This window comes from Eptatretus burgeri, chromosome 6, assembly GCF_056783735.1.
Source record: "Eptatretus burgeri isolate ZD-2024b chromosome 6, Ebu_testis_v1, whole genome shotgun sequence".
Lineage (NCBI taxonomy): Eukaryota > Metazoa > Chordata > Myxini > Myxiniformes > Myxinidae > Eptatretus > Eptatretus burgeri.
In genome coordinates this window covers 45,558,593-45,576,941 of record NC_140966.1, presented here as the reverse complement: position 1 = coordinate 45,576,941, position 18,349 = coordinate 45,558,593, and the positions used below count along the sequence as shown (strand labels likewise).

The following is an 18,349-nucleotide window of genomic DNA, read 5'->3' as shown; positions in this document are numbered from 1 at the left end:
GCTTCTTCTTCTTCTTGGTTCGTGGAGCTCTTTGTTCTCCATTTTGGTTCCCGGCTTGGTGTGACTCATCGACCTCTTCTTGGAGGTGGTTCCTCGGGGAAGCGACGCATCGACGGGAAAGATCGGCGCCTCGTCTCACCAGCACATGTTGAGATGCGCAGGAGGATTCGCGGGAGTTCGGGAAGGATCGCGGCTCACCGCGATTGGATCCAGCTCGCTCTCGCTGGAGCCCGGGTCTGAATAACTTGAAGACCACGCGAGGTGGAGAGGTTCGAGATAGGCTCTGGGTTTCAGCTCACCTGTCCTCCGAGCTGGAGCCCTTTATTAAAGGCCTCCGCCACCATTTCTTGGGTGTGTGTGTGTGTGTGTACATGTGTCCGTGGGCCCGTCTAATAAGTAGGAAATTGTTAAGTGCTTTGTGTGCTGTAAATGTTTGCATTGCATTTAGTATAGACGGTCGTAGTTCTTTTGTCGTGCTTTTGTTGCTTGTATAATTGCATGCGTGTTTTGCCTTGTTTAATTGAATACGTGCTTTATTATAATAAATGTCCTTGTGTGAATGTAAACCTGTTCGTTGCATCCTCTTCCCTTAATTGAGCCGCCATCTTGCACTCGGAATATAGTTGGTTTTTAAATAGCCGGTAAAGTGATCAGGTCCAACGGGACTGCGCGATAATACCCCGCTCGGTTATCCCAAAAGGAAGCGGGCTGCTTAAGCGGCTCATTTCCAAGCGGTCCCGTTGAGGTACAACCTCTCGGTAACCTACATGCATGAATAATTAGCTAAATCGAAGAATTGGCGATCGGACCCTGTAGCGCGGGTAGAGTGCGGACAAGGTTGTGGTGTGGTTTCAAACACACCCGTGGCTGGTTTCCAGCGTTGATCCGGAAAACCGCGACTGGATTGTCCGTTCAGTGGGTTAGACGCGGTCGTTCGCACGCCGGCGGGCAGAAATCTACAACAATATCTAATTGCAGACGACAGAGGGGATTGTGTGTGGCAGACATGCTGTTGATCAGGATCTAAGTGACAATACCGGGTGAAACACGTGGTTCCTGGTACCATAATTATAAAGGGGTTGTATTTGATATGGAGTCAAAAAGGTTTGTATTTTATATAATGTCAGTTCAATGGTTGGGGGTGGGGGGCATCTGCTGAGTGCTGACAGCCAAATATTCAGAACCTGTGTTCATCAATGGGTGAGCTGAGATGGCCCATACAGGCCAATGATGTAATAATGTTCTTATCCCTTTAACTGTGCCATTTGATGTATCTTGTATGTTACTCTCATGAGTGGCAGGATCTCTCCCCTGATCTGGAAAAACCTAGTAAGTCGAATGCCAGTGGAGAGCACTTACTCGGGTTTTTCCAGATCAGGAGAGATCTACTTTGTGCAGTCTGTACATAGCTGGAGGTTATAATCCTCCCTTTAAAAGTAAGGACTTGTTATCTCATTGCCAACCTTTTCCTTTTATTGCTTTGCAATTAGGTAATTAATAGATAAGACTAAGTAGGAAGTTTGACATTATTTCTAATTATTATTTTTATTATTATCATTATTGTTATTTACAAGCAGGGTCTGGTGAAATTCTACGGAATGCAAAATGTGACTTCAAGTTCTCAACTCCACCCTCAACCTCCCCACCACCTCACAAACCCCAAGTCCTCAACCCCAACCCTAAGGCATCAATCTTCGACTCACTTCAAGTCTTCAACCCCCCCCCACCACCACAACTCTTCAACCCCCGCACCACCACAACTCTTCAACCCTTCCATCCCAACCTCAACCCCCCAATCCCATCTCTGCCTTGACTTTTTCACATTTTGTTGTGTTCCAGCCTGAATTTAAATATATATATATATATATATATATATATATATATATATATATATATATATATATATATATATATATATATATATATATATATATATATATATATATATATATGTATATATATATATTGAGATGAGCCTGGTGTTGGCGCAGTGGTTAGGGCAGCGGCTTGGGATCCAAAAGGTCCCGAGTTCAAGCCCCGTTGGGCCACTGAATTAATACACCAGGAGGTTGACTCAGCCTGTCATCCTTCCGAGGTCGGCGAAATGAGTACCAGTATACTGGGCCGGTGTATACCCCGGTTAAAATTGGTGTACCATATCCCTGTGTTGTAAGAGGCGACCAGGGTTGCGTCAGGAAGGGCATCCGGCGTAAAACATGTGCCAAATCACGATGCGGATCATACGGATGATCCGCTGTGGCGACCCCTAACGGTAGCAGCCGAAAGAAGAAGAAGAAGATATATGTATTGAGATATTTTTTTCATTGATATACAAGTAATGCCCTGTAATGTGAAAGTGGAATTTTTTTTTTCAATTTTTTCCCAAATTAGAAAGGAAAAGATTAGAGAAATTAGAAATGAAAAGCTGAAATATCTTGAATCAATAAGTATTCAACCCCTTTAGTATGACACTCCAAATTGGCTCAGCATCCAATTTCCTTTAATCATCTTTGAGATATCTCGACAACTTGATTGGAGTCCACCTGTGGCCAATTCAATTGATTGGACATGATTTAGAAAGAAACACGCCTTTCTATATAAGGTTCCACAGTTGACAGTGCATGTCAGAGTAGAAACTCAACCACGTAGTCCAAGGAACTGTCCGCCGAACTCCGACATAGAATTGTGGTGAGGCATAGATCTGGGGAAGGGTATTAAAAAAATTTATCAAGTGTTGAAAGTTCCTAAGAGCACAGTGACCTCCATTATTAGGAAATGGAAAGAATATGGAACTACCCAGACTCTTACTAGAGCTGGCCGCCTGACCAAACGGAGCAACCGGACAAGAAAGACCTTGGTAAGAGAGGTGACCAAGAACCCAATGACCAATCTGACAGAACTACAGAGTTCCTTGACTGAGATGGGAGAACATGCCGGAAGGACAACAATCTCTGCAGCACTTCACCAATCTCGGCTTTATGATAGAGTGGCCACATGGAAGGTCTTGAAAAAAAGGCACATGACAGCATGCCTGGAGTTTGCAAAAAGGCACGTGAAAGACTCTGAGAGCATGAGAAAAAAAATATTCTGTGGTCTGATGAGACGAAAATTAAACTCTTTGGCCTGAATGCAAAGTGCTATGTCCGGCGGAAACCAAGCACAGCTTATCACCCCATCTAACACCATCCCTACCATAAAGCGTGGTTGTGGCAGCAGCATCCTATGAGGATGCTTTACAGCATCAGGGATTGGGAGACTTGTTGGGATAGAGGGAACAATGAATGGAGCCAAATACAGGAAAATCCTTGAGGAGAACCTGCTTCAGAGTGCAAAAGACCTGAGACTGCAACAAAGATTTATGTTCCAACAGGACAATAATCCCAAGCATACAGCCAAAGCAACACTGTGATGGCTTCAGAACAAGAATGCGAAAGTCTTTGAGTGGCCCAACCAAAGCCCATACTTGAATTCCATTGAAAATCTGTGGAAAAAGTTGAAGATTGCTGTTCATTGAAGCTCCGCATCCAACTTGACAGAACTTGAATAAATCTACAAGGAAGAATGGGAGAAAATCCCCAAATCCAGATGTGCAAAGCTGATACAGACGTACTCAAGAACACTCGAAGCTGTAATCGCTGTCAAAGGCTCTTCTACAAAGTATTGACTAATGGGGCTGAATAGTAATGTAGATTACATATTTCTGTTTTTTATTTTCAATAGATTTGTAAAAAAATTCCAATAATATGTTTTCACTTTGTCATTATGGAATATTTTGTGTTGATCGGTGACAATAATTTTTAATTTAATCCATTTTAAATTAAAGCTGAAACACAACAAAATGTGGAAAAACGTCGAGGAGTGTGAATACTTCCCGAAGACGCTGTATGTTAAAAATCGAAAACAACATGTTCAAAACTGAACAAGGTACGTTTTCATTACGACGAAAATAGTCATGATTCATATTTGAAATCTTCAATTAAAAAAAACTTCCGTTGTCAGTGTTTTGCATGTACTGTATGCTGTCAAGATGTCCCTGGAGTGTGTTCAGTTACCAAGCAGCAAGCGAGAAAGCACTTGTCAAGCTAGTTGTTCCTTATCAACAGTTTCAAATGGAGTGCTTGCTTGAGTACTTCAGCTGCTTTGCGAGTGTTCCACAAAAAACTTGGTAACTGAACCCACTCCAGATTCATATCATGGCAACGACGATAACCATGCATACTATGACTTCTTTTGGCCATATCGATGAATTAGACTCAGGGGGCAGATTTTGTCGCAACATGTGGCAAGTTAGAGGTTGGTCGGAATCGAAAGCGGGTTTTCTTTAAATGATTTATTTTTCCCAAACATGGTTAAAAACCCTGTGGAAATTCCTTTGTGGGAGGATGGAGGGAAGGGGTGGGTGGGAATCTGGAGGATGGGGTGTGGGGTGGGAGGGGAAGAGGTGGGGTGGGAGTCTGGCGGGAGGGAGGTGTGGTGGGAGGAGGCATGGGGAAGGGTGGGACAAGGGAAGGGGTGTGAGCAGAGACCCGGCAGTGCCCGGAAACATGGGGTACCCCTGCTAGTATATATTATGAATCAATGTATAGATCACAATTGGCTGCATTCTTGATTAATTATGCGTTGACACTCATGATATAGATTTATGATTATTATAGTTTTGAATGTGTGTGTGCGAATTGGTTATCCATTACGTTACACACCGCTGGTTGGAACTGGGATCCGTTGTCAATTTGCTTAGCCACACGTCATCTTTATGATACACCTCAACGCTTTGATATGTCCTTCGGTCCGTGTCACTGCCTTCGTGTTCAATATTCAATCTGTTGAGTTCTCCATGGTTGTGTTGTTCTCGCCATTTCCTTGGCTACATGATCATTATTATCATGTCATGCTAGAATGAGGGAGAAAAGGCTCACAAGTGGTTGTAAATATGTTCAGAGCTGAGAATTAACCCTAAACAAGTTGCTTCCCCATCACAGCACGCTGCTTGAAGCAGCCCTCAAACAGGGTGAAATTTTAGAATTGGACAGGATAGCAGCATGCAATGGCTTACTCTTTTCAAAAGATCAAAGTTCCTGCAGATACTGCAGTGTAAAAGTTAAAGTTCAGCGTGATGCTAAAAGCCAGCAACTTTCCAGCCACGCGTCCTCCAGTGGTATCAAGGAGCCAGTGGAATGTTATTGTCTATTGACAGCCAAGAAGCGCAGATAGATCTGAGGACCATGGTCACCTGTCAGGAAGATATACAAAAGGCCAAGGATGCTTTTCAGCAGGACTAATCCAAATGATACTGCCAATGATGTGAAAACCGACCGCCACATCGAGAGAAAATTAGCAACTTGAACACTGGATGAGTGGTCTCGACTCAAGATGAATATTTGACAGCCAAACGACCGAGCACAAGAGTGGGATGCATTGACAGGATATCTGAAGGCTGCTTGCATTTTCATCAACAAACTATCCATTTGGAAACCATGGAAATGACGATGTAGATGTTCTATTCACCCTCTCTCAGTTATAGTCACCATCTTATTTGCTCAAGGTCATCTTCCATCTGCTTGGAAACCAGCAAACATTACCACCTTGCATAAAAGGTGCAAAAACAGATCCCTGCAACGACAGACCAATCAGCCTACTCCCAATAATCTGCAAGTTTATATAATCCATCATCGCTTCAGACATTAAATCCCTCCTCTTCTCCAATGGCCCGATTTCCGATCATCAATTTGGTTTCAGACCAGGTTACTCTACCCTGGATATGCTGCTTCTACTCTCCCAACAATAGATGGAGGTCCTCAATGCGGGGCATGAAATCAGAGCCATATCCCTGGACATATCATGTGCTTTTGACACAGTTTAGCACCCTGCCCTGCTCACCAAACACTCTTCCTGTGGTATCCAGTACCATCTCCATTCATGGATTGCAGACTTCCTCTCCTGTCGCAGTCAACGTGTGGCCCGAAATGGAGTTCTTTCATCCCCTCTTCTTGTCCAGGCTGGAGTTCCTCAAGGCAGCGTTCTGGGCCCTGTACTTTTTCTGGTTTTCGTCAATGATCTATCTGACTCTCTGGAAAATCCTCTTTATCTCTTTGCTGATGACTCCACCCTCTGCCGTACCATCGGTCATCCCTCAGACCGGCAAGCAGCAGCTTATTCGCTCACTGCAGATCTGGATAAAATCACAAACTGGTCCAACACATGAAACATGTCTTTCAATCCGGACAAATCTCACACTCTCACTTTGTCTCTCCGAAAGGACCGTTTGGAAGCCCCCCCCCCCCACCCCCATCTACTTTCTCAACAAACCTCTGCAAGAAGTCCTTTCTTTCAAGCTTCAGGGTCTCACTATCTGCCATGACCTTTCCTGGGAAAGCCACATTTCAAACCTGGCCTCCAAAGCCAGTCACCGACTGGGAATCCTCCATCGTACAAAGTCCTTCCTCGGCCCACCTGATCTCCTGACCACATACAAAGCTTTCATCCACAGCCTGATGAAGTACTGCTCTCCCTTCTGGGCTGGTGCTCCTGCCTCTCACTTTTCTCAGCTTCACGCTGTGGAAACCAAGGCATTTCGGATCATTGGCATCTCTCGTGATGACGCTGAATTATTGGGCCTCTCACTATCTCACCGCAGGCTGGTCGGTGGTCTTTCTGTCTTCTACCGTCTCATCTCCAGCTTCGCCCCCCCACCCCCACTCTGTCTGTCATATGTCCCCACCATATTTCCGCAGGGCATCAAGGTCCGCCAACAACCCCTTCTGGTAAATCTACCAAAATCACGAATTACTGCTCACCTTCACTGTTTCATTCCTATTTTTCCCTGCCTTTGGAATAAACTCCCTCATTCTGTTCAATCCCATTCTTCCGTCCAGGCCTTCAAAACAGCTGTTCACCACCACCTCATCATCCCTCATGCAAATCCTCGCTCTTTTCTACCTCCGTTAATCCACCCCAAACCAACCTCCTTCAAATTCCCTGCTTTCCTTCCTGAAAGTCCCTGTAGTGTCCATCTTCTATTCCCCATGTTTCCCGCCCCATCCCTCTCCCTTCCACAGATCTCCTAATGTCTCTGTTCCCCACTGTTTTGTCCTTCCCACTCCCACCCCTCTTGTCTCATGTCCCCCTTGCTGTGCGTTGTGTGTTAGTTCTCACACGAGCCTCGACAAGGTATACAAAAAAAACCAGAGATAGTGTCAAAGCCACCCAATGCTCACTTGTTTATACATTTATTGTTTTTAAAAGACGAGTCTAATAATATTTTTTTTATAAAGCATTGCAGTGAAGTCTGATCCAAATAATTTTCAAGCAATATATGTATTTGTATATTGTAATCAGTAAATTAATACACATATTAAATGAATGGCAAGCGTCTAGTATTAACAGGCGAGCATTGGGTGGCTTTGACACCATCTTCGATTGAAATTTAATTATTTTTAATCATTTGTTAATTTCAAGTTCACTACACCAATAGTATACTCAAAGGAACCTCCATGCCAAATATCAGCATCCTAGTACACATATTAAATGAATGGTAAGCTTCTAAAAAATAACTTTCAGCAAAAAATTTAACATCGATGTGCTACAAAAAAGTTAAGTTTAAAACATTTGAAATTATTTTTTAATTTCAACTTCACTACATCAATAATATACCCCATAGGAACCTCCATGCCAAATATCAGCATCCTAGTACACATATTAAATGAATGGCAAGCTTCTAAATAACTTGCACCAAAAATTTTTACGTTGATGTGCTTCAAAAAAAGTTAAGGTCAAAAATTTAAAACATTTGAAATTCTTTTTTTTTATTTCAACTTCACTACATCAATAATTAATATACCACAAAGGAACCTCCATGCCAAATATCAGCATCCTAGTACACATTAAATGAATGGCAAGCTTCTAAATAACTTGCACCAAAAACTTTAACATTTTGACGCTCACGCTCACCTCACGGGGGTATCGCTATAGCTCTCTGTTCTTCGAACAGGCGAGCTAAAAAATGATGTAAATATGGTATTGGACTGACAGCATGGCCTCGGCCCCAGAGGTACTCCGCCTCTAAGCTGTCTTGTCTGGGTTCTAATGCCGAACCAGCTATAAACTGTCATCTCGGTGTTTCACAGCAGGGTAATTGATCAATGTGTGTGTCGACCCTCGGACAGATGTTAAATGGAAATCCTGTCTGCCAGTATTTGTTCGTGGACGTTACAGATCAAATTGTGTCCTTCGCGACCAGTAGGCGAGCCATCGCCGGCATCATGGCCAAATTCGAAATTCCTGCCCTAACCAGCAGAGGGCATTTCATCAAAGGCACAGGCGCACCTTCAGCCAATGATGTTACCCCACAGCCTTGTGCTGCATATGAACGAAGAAGAATGTGGCAAATGCAGTTCTCACTGTGATTATCAAAGACAGGAGGCTAAGGTATTAGTGTACAAATGGCTAATCTTATGAAGGCAACATCTGGGATCTTTAACACCCATTCGTCAAACAATATGGGAAGCACCAACTCTCCCTGAGAATGATTGCACTGTATTACGCAGCCGTCCTGATTACAGAGCAAAAAGAAAATGATTTATCGTGATATCCTAGTGTGAAACAACAGAGTTATCTTGCTAGCCTTGTACAAACTGTCATGGTATTGCCCCCCCCCCCAAATCTCATCATCTGCATTGAGTGAACCCTTATTTAAAAATAAAAACATGTCTCAAGCTATTTCACCATGACGTCATTTCCAAAAACCAGTCATGGTGTCCTCACCGCTGACATCATAAATATACAGTCATAAAAGGATTCCAAAAATATGCAATATCATCTGCCTTTTTTTCTTTTGAACTTTTGCTTTGATAATGTTGTCATGTACACGGGTTGTCCGAACCACCCGAGACACACATGGCGTGGCCCTGGGACAGTCGAATGGTGATTGAGAGCATTGAAATGGCCGCCTGGAACATGGTACTCCGGTGTTAATATAACATCGACTGCTTTCTTACAGGATGATGATGATGATGATGATGATGATGATGATGATGATGATGATTATGATGATGATGTCCCCACGCTGGCCATCAACAGTTTATTACCTCTGCCAATGAAGGTGAAGGAGGTTATGTTTTCACCCCTTTCTGTTTGTTTGTTACTTGCCAAATGGAAGATTTTTCAAGTATATTGGTCAGTCAATTTTGTTATTCTGTCTGTTTGTCTGTCTGTGTCTGTTTGCCACCTACAGGTCCCAATTCTAAACCGATCATCATGAAACTTTACCAAGTTGTCGAGGTCGTCTCAACTGAGAAGCCTATTGATTTTGAGGTCGAATTTTGTAAAATTATCATTTTCATCCTATTGACTTGAAATTTGAACAAGATTTGCATATTGTGTCACTGGATTGGGAAACCAAGTATTTTTTGAGGTCAAAAGGTCAATTCAAGGTCAAATTTCTGAAATCATCAATTTTTATCTGAAATATCGTCAATTTTCATCTCATTGGCTTGCAAAATTAAGCAGCAATTGCATAGTACATCACTGAATTGGGAATCCAACTATTTTTGAGATCAAAAGGTCAAAGGTCAACTTAAGGTCAAACTTCTAAAATCATCAATTTCAATTTAAAAAAAATAATCAGTTTTCATCTGATTGACCTGTGCTTTGATTAAGATTGTCAATTTTAATCTTAATGAAATGGACAATTTGATGTATCCATGGCAGCCCTTGTAGAGGGGGTGGATTTTGCAAGTATCGTGCTCTGCACGACGTCTTTTTCTTGTTCCCTCCACCACTGAAAGTGAAGGAGGTTATGTTTTCACTCCTTTCTGTCTGTTTGTCTGTTTGTGTACAGGATATCTCAAAAAGTTGTGGACGGACCCAGATGAAATTTTGTGGACAGGTGTGTGATTTTGGTGAAGATCCGGATCTGGATCCGGATCCGACTACGAGAATTTTTAAAAGTGATTCTTCACTATTGAGAAATTGGGAAAAAGTGATATATATATATATATATATAGCACGATATCTCAAAAAGTTGTGGACTGATTTGGACAAAACTTGGTAGATAGTCTGGGTGTGTGATAAGGAAGAATTGATTGGATTTTGGTGAAGATCCAGATCTGGATCCGACTACTAAAAATTTTTAAGTGATTCTTTTTTTTGAGACCCCCCCCCCCCAACAGGATAATGAGATCGGGCTAAAATGATATATAGCATGATATCTCAAAAAGTTGTGGACAGATTCGGACGAAACTTGGTGGACAGGTTGGGTGTGTGGTAAGGATGAATTGATTAGATTTTGGTGAAGTGATTCTTCACCATTGAGAGATTGGGCCAAAAACGATATAGTACTGTATAGCATGATATTTCAAAAATGTATTGGGCAAGATATGTTCTTGTGGATGAGGCATTGCGTGGCGGAGGTATGCGCTCCACCAAGCCCCCTTCTCGTTCATAATGGATTAATGGCAATTAATGTTACATAAGAATATTGATAAATAAGTTGTGAAACAAAAATGACGACGAGGGCTCAAACCTAATTGTAGGCTGAATGGAATGACACAGAATCTGTACTTAACCATTTATATATATACGTGCCACGCTAAACCCAGAAGACTACACAACAGAGGGAATGATTGGAATGCCAAGGAATTTAAAGAAATAAGTGAACTTTCAAGCTGAGGTAGATAAAGTAAATGGAAGATGGCGTCACGCCTTGCGCCTGTGAACCAGTGCAGCGATGTGAGATGAAACCCAGCGGGGCACGGTTGGTAGCGCACCTTATGGCGGAGCTGTCTGAAACAGGATAATGATGGCTGCTTCGCTCCAACCTTGCAGCTGCTGTGTTCTTCCCATTCTCTCTTCATAACAATAAACCGAGTCACCAAATGGATGCGCTGCGGAATCACACTGCCCTTATCTTCCTGAAATTCCATCTGACTGTCATGCATCTACAGCACTCCCTTTGTATGCATGCCCATGGGGGTCTTTTAATCACTGTTCAGAGCACGGCTTGGCTCTGGTTTGTATATGTGTTTGCACAGTTCGCCAGTAGTTCCATACTAATTCTGGACCGATGGAAGAGGCTCACGAAATGGCATGGACTTATAGCCATAGTGAAATTTGGAGGAATGATAATCATAAAAAAGGAGGGGGGGGGTATATGGAGAAACCAGGCTCATGGGACATCTCTGTGGCATTCTATCAAATTTACAGTGGACCTCATTCGCAAACCTGGTGTTGGCTTAACGGTTTTGCTGTCTGGCTTAGGATCTTACGGTCTTGAGTTTGAGCCCCTGTTCTTTCCGTTTAATAATACCTGGTGGGTTGACTCAGCCTGTCATCCTTCCGAGGTTGGCAAAGTGAGTACCTGCTTACTGCAAACAGGGGGCACTGCATCAGCGGCACAGCCATGCTCCAAGCAATGATGCAAACCAGCAGCCAGAGGCTGCATACAACAATACCAATAAAACTCATGTGCACGGACATAAAAGCACAGGACAGATGACATTGCATTCTGCTTCTGTAATCACACATACAGTGCCACAAAGGGGCTTCATCCGTTCCCATGAACATAACAAACAACACCACACAATAAATCTTGCTGAATTTGTTCAGAATTGTAATTTTTGACAATTCCTTTATTAATTTCGGTGTCTCTTAACTTTCGTTCAGAAAAAAACATTTCTTTCTTGTTTACAAAAAGCAAACGGTTAGGGAATGCCTGGTTTTAAAGAAATTATGATAAACTTGAAGCACCTGCTCTCTGCAGCAGCAGCAAGGAGGGTAATGTTGTTATTAGACTTACCCAAACGTGGAAATCAAAATACCCCTCACTGTGTAATTCAAAACACCTCACTGCACTGGAAAACGTGGCGACAGGAACACTGAACTGTAAAAGGTGAGGACTTGTAATACCCTCTCCCACCTGGAGGCGGCGCGACACGATACACATTTACATAGAAAACTTGCGTCCCCCCTTCTCCCCCCAAGACCATCCGCAAAGATAAAAACTGGTCTTATGTAGCAAAACTGAATGTAATCAGGCCAGAACTGCATAAGGAGAAGCGTGACACACACACACACACACACACACACACACACACACACACACACACACACACACACACACACACACACACACACACACACACACACACACACACACACACACACACACACACACACACACACACATATACACATACATACACATACATACACATACATACACATACATACACATACATACACATACATACACATACATACACATACATACACATACATACACATACATACACATACATACACATACATACACATACATACACATACATACACATACATACACATACACACATACACACACACACGTTCTTCAATTATTGTAAGGCTTATACATCAACGGTAAAACAACTTGAGACATCCATGAGATATTTTTTTAATAAGCAAAAGTGATGCATCATCGTTCAATACAAATGCGGCGTTCCTAAAGTCCCACGACTTACTCACAATAGTCCAAGATATGCCAAAAAAGAGTGTAAGGATGTGCAATATATATATATATATATATATATATATATATATATATATATATATATATATATATATATATATATATATATATATATATTGTTCCAGATCTTGTCCAAGGGGGTAAAATGGGGGACAGATTTGAACACATATTTCGTAGTACATGTTGGCATAAGTGTGGTGTACTCGTAATTTCCGTAAATAATAAAACCTGTCAAGCACGTTTTATTAGTCCTCTCGTCAAAGTGTCTGTGGCTGAGTCCCACCTTTCAACCTCCTTACATTCTTAAACCTTCTCCATTGTTTATCTGTCTTTGTGTGGAATTTCCTGGACACCACAGCCAATGAGCGTGACCCACGGGGGTGTTCGCTGGGTTAGCGCACAGCCATGACATGGGCCAAGAACATGCCCATATTAGGACATCTGTTTGGCAGTGCTGTCCAATGGGAACGAATGTAATTCCCCATGGGATTTATAAAAGCAGGGACAGAGAGCATGCTGTGTGTAGTCAGGTACGTTTAGTCCTTCATCAGCTTTGTGTTTGTGCTGGCAGTTCGTGCTGGTGGGTTTATGCCGCTGCTGTAGGCTGCTGTAGGCTGCTGCTGCTGCTTGGTGCACAAAGTCCCAGAGGGAAGGCATGCAGGGTGCAGCAGGGCCAGGCCCCGCACGGAACCTCGGCGTGAAAGGACACGACGACAATGACCAACCAGGTTGAGGCATTAATGGAAAGTGGTTGTGGAGAGTTGGACCACTTGCGCAAGCAGAACTTGTGCAGCACAGGTATTTCTTTTGTGTCATCATCTCCCTTCTCATTCCCGTGTTTCCTGGGTGAATTGTTAAGGCATATTTCTTAAGACATCGTGGTTCCTGGGTGTGTTGATTTAATGAATTCATTGTTACTGTCTGTGATTGCCACTGCACACCCATGTTCTTCTTCTTCCTCTTTTCCTCAATGTAATAAATCCCCATTTATTTGCGGACTTGTGTGGTGATCGGGGGCAGGAACCGTAGCGCTTAGATCATTGGATTATTAACCCGGAAGATGGGCAGATTGGGTCGACGCATGCACTTTCACTGCTGATCGCTGATGGTCTTCGTTCGGCTATCTTATCACCTTTCCACCATTGTCCATGTGTTCGGAGAGGTCGATTCGTTCCAAATTAACCCGGTGGAGATGGACGACTAGGTGACGTGACGGGCGTTGAAGACCATGCAATTAATACTGGTGTCAATAGCGGGATTCAGACTGGAGGGAGACAACACGGCCCCCTCAAATCCAAATTGAAACAAATTGGGTTTTAAATTCATTTAAACTCAAATAAAAATGAATTTTTGTTTCATCATAAAAGCGTTACGGAAAATAATCCCTGTTCCTCAATGGAGGTCAAATTTTAATCCGACACCACTGTGACCCCCGAAGAAATGGAGTTCGAGAGCATAGTTGAGTCGCCTCCCCGACCTGGTATCCTGGAGCCCCCCAGCAGCCCAGAGCTCCCCCCTCCAGTAATCTAGTGTGAAGCAGCAGCAGGCCAAGGTCACCACCACTGCTGGACATGAGCAAGCAATTGGCAACCATGATTGCCCAACTGATGGAAAAAAAAGATGCCAGCCAGGCCGATGGGGCTAAGCTGGAGGCCAAGTTGGAGGCCGGTGAGGCTAAGTATGACAATATAGTCACTGACTCAGCTGAGTCAAAGGCCATGAAGTGGCAGTTGGCAACTGGCCAAGTCAGATAAGTGGGCAATCTGGGCAAGTTAAGGGGAGAGGTAGGAACAAACAGAGGAGTTAACAGACAGTCGGGGAAAGACACAGGCCAGAAGAGGGGCAGAGGGAAGCAAAACTCTAAAGGAATGAAGAGATTGTTTGGAGATTGCAGATGATAGCAGAAGAGATACAAGGTACAGGCCACAAGGAGGATGCACAAGGATGTGTCAAGGTGATAGGGCCTGAAATGGGTGTGACCGTACAAGAGGACAACACAAAGCTGGAAGTGCCGATGGAGGGGTGCAACTGTTTGATGAAGCCGGCAGTCTTTGCCAGGTATATATATATATATATATATATATATATATATATATATATATATATATATATATATATATATATATATATATATATATATATATATATATATATATATATATATATATATATATATATATATATATATGTTATCGGATAGTCATAAATGATGAGGAGGAGGGGAACCACATCCAGGTGATGGAAGACTGGATGGGGACTCCTCCCAGTGGGGTGTGTGAGAATGTGAATGTGTTGCATGGTGGTGGCGATGTGAGTAGGATGAGAGAAGAGAAGGAAGATGAGGAAATGCCACCTGGGGAGCCGTCAGTCGAGACAGACTGGTTTCGGGGTAGGACCGGGGTGGCTCTCCATGGAGTTAATGGAACTGGCTCTGGTTTTGGTTGAGGTGATGAGCAAGTATGAGGTGTTGCGTGATAGAACAGGGATGTGCACAACTCCCCTCTCGTAGACACTGGGGTGCAAATGTATGAGTCCAATAATTGAAACGTGATAAAATAAACTAGAAAGGCATTCGGTAGAGCGCATACCTCCGCCACACAATGCCTGATCCACGAGAACATATCGGGCCCAATACATGTTTGAAATATCATGCTATACAGTACTATATCGTTTTTGGCCCAATCTCTCAATGGTGAACAATCACTTTAAATATTAAGTAATTCTCGTATCCAGATCGAGATTCGGATCTTCACCAAAATCGAATATTTTCTTCCTTGCCACATATCCAACCTGTCCACTAAGTTTCATCTGAATCGGTTTACAACTTTATGAGATATCATGCTATATATTAGTTTGGCCCTGTCTCTCAATGGTGAAGAATCACTTAAAAAATTATTGGATCTGGATGCGGATTCGGATCTTCACCAAAATGAAGCTTTGCTGTCCTTGGCTGGTCACCTACACACAAAAAAATTTCAGAATGATTGCTTGAAAACTGTGGCCCAAAATCGTGTGACAAACAGACAAACACTACAGATAGACAGAATAACAAAAATGGACTGACCAATATGCTTGAAAAAATAGTCTTCGATTTTGCAAGTAATAATTGTCATATGAAACCAAAAGCACTTACATGGGATTCCCATGAACTCTTTGGGATATAACAACACTTCTTGCAATCGGAAAAATCAAGTCTGTCTTTACGTGGAATCATGAATCTATAATAAATAATCAGTGGGTTTTTTTTGTTGTTTTTCTTTCATCAACCTTTTGCCTTTTATCAACATAAATATATCTCCATTAAAAATCCCTATTTTGATAAGAACTTGTGTATTGATCGGGAGTGTGAACCATTGTGCTTGGAGAATTGGATTATAAACCCACTTGATGGGCAGATCGGGCCCACACTTCAGCTCCTCCACCGCAGATCACTGGCAAGCTTCAATTGGCCATCTTGTCGGCTTTCTGCCATTGTCGTTGGGTTCAGAGTTAATAATTCACGTGAAATTAATCCGGTGGACGTGGAGATCTTTTCGTCCCACACCCACCAGGCCATGTGATAGTTTTTGAAGACCGCAAAGCTGTAACAATATTATTTTAAAAAAACATGTAGTTTCTTACTTATTATTGTACACTTATATTCTGAAAGATAAGAAAAGATTATTTTTTTGCATACAATGTCGAGGTTTGTGGAAGACGTCGAAGATAGTACAGATCAGGACGTAACAGAACAAAAGGAACAGCAGAAAGAAAGGGGTGGAAACACCAACAGCAGTTTGAGGGAGATTTTGAGGAATAAGGGATGTGGGGAAGAATGAAGGCTCGGGGAGGACACATGGGGTGAACAAGATGGATATACCACAACTCTCAGGAAGGAAAAATGGAAACTTGGGGAGGGTTAATGAGGGTAGAAAAGTTAATGGTTGTCGATGGGGGATGATCTGAGATGGTGGTGAACAGCCAACTTTAAGCACTGGAAGGAAGAATGAGATTGAGGAAAATTGAGGTTGGCATGTCTTACACTGTTCTGAATACCTGCTTAATACCGGCCACATAGCTAATGTCCACCTTTTTTGAAGGTGCCTCATAGGCATCGACTGTTCTTCTTTGTTTACTTTAAGTGCAATGCAGCAAGCACATAACAAGCAAATAGGCATATGCTCATACTGTGGGTCCCTGGTGATGAAGACATCAACTAGCATTCTCAAGGTAGTTAGTTTAAATCTCGCTGAAGGTCGCTGTATTCAGGATTTTGATGCAAAGTTTCTGCAAGCTTCACTAATCTCAAGAGGATGACCAAGTCGCCATGGGATTGTTGATAAAAACCCAGCGGGCTCATGAATGGACCATCAGGGAGGGAGGAACTTCCCTGCCCATTCTGTTCTCCACAGATAATGTTGTTGTTGACTCTTAATAAATGCCTTTGAGAAACTCTAGGGAGAGGCACATGATTTTTTCCTCATAAAAGGCAGGGCTTGCCACTGTCTACAACCAAATACCAAATAGGAAACACCCAGCACTCCAGCACTCTACAACTTTTTACTGTTTCCATAGTTACGTCTACTACCGTTATTACACAATGCAAGGGGTATTATACACAAACAAAATAATCCATTTATTTCTGTATAATAGGTATGCCAATGAAGATCCTGGTATTATTGCTGTTGTGAAAAAAGTAAAATGGTTATTTGTTGTTTTAAAATTTGAATGCTATTATAATTAAATAAATGAAATCGCACCTTCTTCGGGATAGGATGAACCACCTTCTTCATTATTGATATATTCAGCTTCTTCCTGTTCAAACAACGGGATATTTATTCAGATTAGTAACAATAGTTTAAAAAGGGGGTCATCCACAATTATGATGCACACAAAGGTGAGGGGAAGGGGGTATGGGTTTAATTTTATGAAAATAAAAAAAAAAGCCTGGAAAAGAGGTATAGTGGGGGGAAGTTGGGGAAAAGTGTAGAGAAAAGGGAAAGGGGATTTGGAGGTAAATTTGATCAGAATATTGAGCTGTAGTGGACATGTTAAGTGCACAAAATAGGGTGTTGACTTCAAATCATGATGCAAATGTCCCCTTTGGCATGGAAGTTCCTTAGGGTCATAGAAACAAATTTATCCAAAGACACGTCATATCTCAAAATCCAAGATGGCCGCCGTCGACCATTTTGGAAAACATGGCCCAGTCATAGCTCATGAACCGTTTGTCATAGAAACGATTATGACATGTTTTCTAGCTAAATTGAGGTCGCTGAATTCATTTCCAGCATCAGCTATGCATTTCATATGCATTTAAAGGTGAAATCCAAAAACGAATACAAATTATAACAAATTTTATTGTTTTTCACATACAGAAAATTTGAGGTAATTAGATTATCCATCGCACAATGTCGTAATTACACAAGTTCTTCCTCTTCTCCTCTCTTGTCCTGGTACATCCCGCCAGTGTGGGCGCACGAACCTTGACAGCTGCAGAGAAGCATACAGCGCTGTCTCTGCACGCAGCACTTACAAGGAGCTTTACATTGAGTCTTACACTTGCAAATGGACTGCACTGTCTTCTTCCCCATCTCATCTGGATTGAGGATCTCATCAAGATTCGCAACTTGTGTCTGACGAGAAGTGCTGGTGAATGCTGATGCATGTTCCATGGAGGGCTGATGTTGCCTTCGTAGAGGATGGATTATGGTCAATGTTGTCAAAACCGCCTGTGGTGAAAACGTGTTTAACTGCCTGAGGGGGGACCACCACACCAACCTGCTCCCAGTGACCAATGACTGAATTGGCAATATCTGTACTAAGCACTCTCAAACGGTCATACGAGATGCACAACCCTCGCTGATG

At 42.5% G+C, this 18,349-nt stretch overlaps 2 protein-coding genes and 1 long non-coding RNA gene across 5 annotated transcripts in view; 2 read left to right on the top strand and 1 right to left on the bottom strand.

Annotated features, from left to right (window-relative positions):
• Nucleotides 1-18,349, bottom strand: part of LOC147024676 (uncharacterized) — an 80,765-nt gene that overhangs the window by 58,057 nt on the left and 4,359 nt on the right. For all 3 annotated transcript variants that reach the window (XM_085884804.1, XM_085884805.1, XM_085884803.1), the window contains exon 2: nucleotides 17,242-17,296. In XM_085884804.1, coding sequence (XP_085740930.1) covers nucleotides 17,242-17,296 — 55 coding nt within the window. The remainder of the gene's footprint in view (nucleotides 1-17,241; nucleotides 17,297-18,349) is intronic.
• On the top strand, nucleotides 8,877-9,891 carry LOC147024677 (uncharacterized). Its single transcript, XR_015058834.1, has 3 exons — nucleotides 8,877-9,097; nucleotides 9,230-9,309; nucleotides 9,836-9,891. It is a non-coding gene; the product is annotated as an uncharacterized LOC147024677 (long non-coding RNA).
• Nucleotides 12,892-18,349, top strand: part of LOC147024671 (uncharacterized) — an 89,714-nt gene continuing 84,256 nt past the window's right edge. Inside the window, exon 1 of the mRNA XM_085884802.1 lies at nucleotides 12,892-13,300. The gene's annotated coding sequence lies outside the window, so the exon portion shown is untranslated. The remainder of the gene's footprint in view (nucleotides 13,301-18,349) is intronic.